This window comes from Eurypyga helias, unplaced genomic scaffold (genome assembly GCF_000690775.1).
Source record: "Eurypyga helias isolate BGI_N326 unplaced genomic scaffold, ASM69077v1 scaffold1888, whole genome shotgun sequence".
Lineage (NCBI taxonomy): Eukaryota > Metazoa > Chordata > Aves > Eurypygiformes > Eurypygidae > Eurypyga > Eurypyga helias.
The window spans coordinates 66092-70646 of NW_010268655.1; the positions used below are offsets into that span (position 1 = coordinate 66092).

General features: G+C 54.3%; 1 protein-coding gene across 1 annotated transcript in view; it reads left to right on the plus strand.

The window, feature by feature from the left end:
• Positions 1–3790: 3790 nt before the first annotated feature.
• The window catches only part of NCF1 (neutrophil cytosolic factor 1), an 8021-nt gene continuing 7256 nt past the window's right edge, over positions 3791–4555 (plus strand). The window contains exons 1-2 of the mRNA XM_010157799.1: positions 3791–3873; positions 4300–4380. Coding sequence (XP_010156101.1) covers positions 3802–3873; positions 4300–4380 — 153 coding nt within the window. The 5' untranslated portion in view covers positions 3791–3801. The remainder of the gene's footprint in view (positions 3874–4299; positions 4381–4555) is intronic.

The window sequence follows — 4555 nt, forward strand, 5'->3', positions numbered from 1 at the left end:
TTTTTTTACGTTTCACAAACCGTAAGAGATGTAAAGTTCCGGTTAAATGATAATCTTCATGGAGAAGATGCAGATTATTGTAAAGGTTTCTCTTTTATTGGCATGAGTTTGGGGTGACTGCATTATGCACAAATGGTATTCCCTGATTAAGAAATAAAGACCTGGTTTTCATGTTCGTGCAGTATACGTTTACGTATTTTACAACAAATGGAGTTGTAGCAGTAATTCTGTAGGCAGGTAGAACATACTGGAGCATAGCTGTGAATTCCAGTCGCGCCTTCCAGCCAGAAATCCAGCTGTGGGTCAGCAGGGTGGTTGTATCTTCCAGGAAAATTTTGAACCCTGAAATTCAATTGGATATAGCATCTGTTCCTTGAAATTCAGCCGATGAATTGAGAGCAGCACATGCTGTCTTGCTCTAGAGCCAAGGGAGAGCCGTAGGTTGCGTTTTCACCGTTCCCCCCTGCAGGTAAGCTCCCACTCACGTACTCGGACCTGGTGCTGCAGATGGCAGTAGGAGCAGGGTTGGCTCCACGCCAAGCCACTTGGAAGGTGCCGGTCATACCTTCCAGCGCTCGGTGGGACTGATGCCTTCCTGCTGCCACAGACAGCCCCCTCAGTCCCATGGGAACAAGCCTGTTGCCTTTACTTCCCAGTTAACCCTCAGCCGTATGGGTACTGCCCTGGATTACCACCACTGCCTTGTTTCACTGCGGCTGGCTTTACTGGACATGCTCCGTTGACGCACCTCCAGAAATTGGTTGTTATCGGGGCAATGGCCAGTTCCACGATTGCTGCTAAAAATGTTTAGAATGGGGGAAATGAGTTAATGCAGCTTTCCCTGGGTTTTCAGCTTGTCCTCAACTTCCCCTTTTGAAAAAGCGGAAGGATGGCCCATTTGGTCTTTGCTCTCCGCTGTCTTCAGGAGGCACTTTTTGCACACCTGCACCCCTGCAAGGCTGCATGCCGCTCGCAGTGCTCGCTCAAACTGACGAGGCATCGCTGTGGAACTGGAGAAACAAGTAATTCCAGGCTGCTGCCTCGTCGGGTTTACGACAGCGGAGCGTGGACATTCAGCTTCACGTGAGGAGCTGAAAAAAGATGAAGTGAAAACTGCTGCGGCAGTGATACTGGAAGGACTGGAGTCGCTGTGTGACACTGGGAGTTAGTGGGGGGGTGTGTGCTGTGTCCCTCGAGCACACCCCATTGTGTGCCTGGTGTTCCTCGGGTACGGCACCCCGGCTTTCCTCACTCCGGTAACCACCGGATGTTGGATGGGGTCCAGCACCTCTGTCCTGCAGCTGCTCGCCAGGGTTTTTCCCTTGGGATTTGATGTTTCCAATGTATAAAATTTGAACCCTTCTCCTTCTTTGTCGTTTGTATCTGCCCTATCAGCGACAGGCTGCTAAGGAAGAGGGCAGACATGCATTTTCCTGATTTTTGCGGTAGCTATTGGATTCACACGCAACTGTTTGCCATCTGTGACATAAGCAAAGCCTTCCCTTGGCTCTGGATTGAATTAAGATTAAATTTAAACAGTGAAAAATCAAAATCACATCTTGAACAAAATTAGGGTGGCCTTCCTTTCTTCGACTTTCAGTTTCTAGGAGGCTTTGGTGCTAGTTACGCGTGGAGCACTACAGCAAAGAGGATAGTCTGTTTGCTGAACCTCCAGTGCTTCACCGTGAAGAACCTCGATCGAAATTCATCAGCTGAACCCCGTATCTGCTGTTCTCACTCCAAAGCCGTTGGGTGTTGCTGCAGATCCCTGATGCCATCTCTCCTTCTTGAGGTCAGTGGAAGTTCTCCATCTCTCTTAAAGATCAGGTCCTGCATTCCCACGCCGGCCTTCTTTCGTAAAATATGCATCAGCTCATGCACTCCATAACCTCAGCTTGTTCAATCCAAGAATTTTCTTCTAAAATTATCCTTCTTTAACTATATATGGGACAGTTGGTGGAAACACCAAGGAGTGTATCATAGCAGTTACATGTTGCTTCTCGCTGTGAACTAACTCATCCCCAGCAGCGAGATCTACAAGCTCTGTTTCATTTCTCGCATCACAAGATGAGGAAACGGGAAGAAATGTGAATTAAGTGGTTTCCAGTAATTCACTGTCTGTAAAACAGGTTTAAATTTAGTACAAACAAGTGTAATTATGAAATTAGCTTTCATGACAAAATTTGGTGGTTCTGCCTATGAAACAGTGATCTGGCTATTAACCCAGCAGAATCCAAAGCCCTGGAGGTACCTTTTTTGGTACTTGCATGGTTTTGCCTAAGGAAGTCCCTATATTAAAATAATACAAAACCAAATTTAAATGGCCATGTTTTTGATCTCAGCAGCTGCAAAGCACCGTACGTGACGTTCAGGGGAAAGCTGTGGTTAGTGTTTGATTTTTTTTTAATGTGGTCAGAGGAAGTTTTTTGTCTGTACAGCTTGGGGGGGGTGGTGTGAGCCTGCGGAGGGGCTGTCCCTGTGCCATGGTTTGCTGTTGACAGTCAGTCGGGAGAGCACGTGTTCGCTCCAGAGGTGGTTTGGGGATGCTGCCTGCCAGGAACGGGGATGTGTGCGTTGTCACGCTGACCCACAGTCTCATGGCTGTGGGTTTGCTCTGAGACCAGCTCGTGGGAAGGTGTTGACTGGCCGGGTACCAGCTGCACCCAAGGGCTCCGGAGAGGATGGAGCAGAGGGAGTCAGGGCTGGGGCCGAGGGCTCGTGGCCGGGCAGCCGGCAGGAGCTGGGCTTCTCCCGAGCACCCTGAGGAGAGCGGGTCTGGCTCTGCATTCTGGGGGACAGCCCAGCACTGGCACCCGCTGTAACCGAGGGTGCCCTTGCTGGGGACAAAAGGGGCTCCCGGCTGCACATTTGCCTACAAGCAGCACAGGATTGACACGCGCAGCACTCGTGTCCCACAGCCCTTCCTGCTCTGCGCTGGGGGCGGAGGACGGGGATGCTCATGTGCTTCTGTTTCAGGGGGCTTAGCTGGGGTCCATCTCCAGCGCACCCTGGGGTTTTCCCATGCCTGGGGTCCCCCGTGGCCAGCGCTCCCATGCAGCCCTGTGCCTGGATAAGGCAGCCAGCAGAGCTGGAGCTGGCTCAGGTCCTCAGGGACTGCTTGAGGGAGGAGATTTTGGGGAAGCTGCAGGTGACAGAAAGAAAACAGCAAGGCAAGGGCCGGAGCTCTTGCACACGCAGCCCGTGGCTGCCCCATCCTGCGGGCACCGTGCCCCCCGCTTCCCCTGGGAGCACAAGATGGTCCCAGCCATGCAGAGGACGGTGCTGCCGTCCCCGGGCTCGGGGGGGCGTTAGGTGCTTCACGCAGCCCATCCAGCTCTGCTCAGAAAGGTAAAGGCTCCTCTGACTGCCATGGCCAAGCCACTCGTCTGTCCTTGACCCTCTGCACAAGGGGCACTGCAGCACCCTGTGCCGTCACGGGGCAGCATCAGCGGGCAGAGGGGCTGCTTGGCTACTGGGGCAGCTGGCCTGGCCCTGGACCCTCGCTGTCCTGATTTCAGAGGTGCCTTTAGGGCATCCCCGAGACTTCCCCACTGCCCACCTTCTTCCCAGCCCTGCAGCCGCTGGAGGGGCCAGGCTGGAGACTCCCCACGGGAAACACCGACTCAATACAAACCACAGCGGGTAAACAATTACAGGCACGATTGCAGCGGGACTTCCGCTTCCCCAGCGGCTTTAACGGCGACGCGGAGCGGTGCGAAGGCGGAGCGGAGGAGAGGACACCGAGACGCAGGCGGAGGCAGCAGCGGGGGCTGGAGTGGGACGCCGGGGCTGGCAGCAGCCATGGGGGATGCCTTCATCCGGCACATCGAGCTGCTGGGCTACGAGAAGAGGTTCTTCCCCAGCCAGCACTACGTGAGTACGCAGCCGCCCTCCAACAAGCTGCTGTCCTGGCATATTGCTTCAGACAAGTAATCGAGGGCCTGAGAACATCTTATTTTCAGGGGGTTATGGCAGCTGGCACGAGCTGGGCGCATTCAGAGGCTAAAATACCCAAGATTTTGGGCACCTCCTTTGTAAGCCGTTGGTTGCTTTGTGGGCTTGGAAGGGACTTTTCCCTCTTTGGTTCCCAGCCGTCTGCATGTTTGTGTCCCCTCTCTGTCCCTGCCGAGCTCCCCTTGCGCCCACCTCGCTCGCTGCCTGGGCAGTGACTCGCGTTGGAGGGAAAACGCAGTTTTGTGTGAAACAAACGCCCGTGAGGGTCCCCGGGGGCTTTGGCTGTGGCGGGGTGCGGGGTCCTGTGTGCCTGCAGAGCTGCAGCACCTCTGCTTTACCCCTCAGGTCTACATGTTCCTGGTGAAGTGGAACGACCTCTCGGAAAAGCTCGTGTACCGCCGGTTTACTGAGATATACGAGTTCCACGTGAGTCCCACCGGGGCCCCCGGCCCAGCACTCCAGGGCTTGGGGTGGGGAAAAACAGGAGGGTGGATTCCACCTGAAATTGCCCCAAAACAAACCCGTCCCAAAAGAGGTTCCTGGGTGCTTGTGCTTCAATCCGCTCCACCCCTGGGAGTGGGGAGCCGCCGGCTCTGTGCTC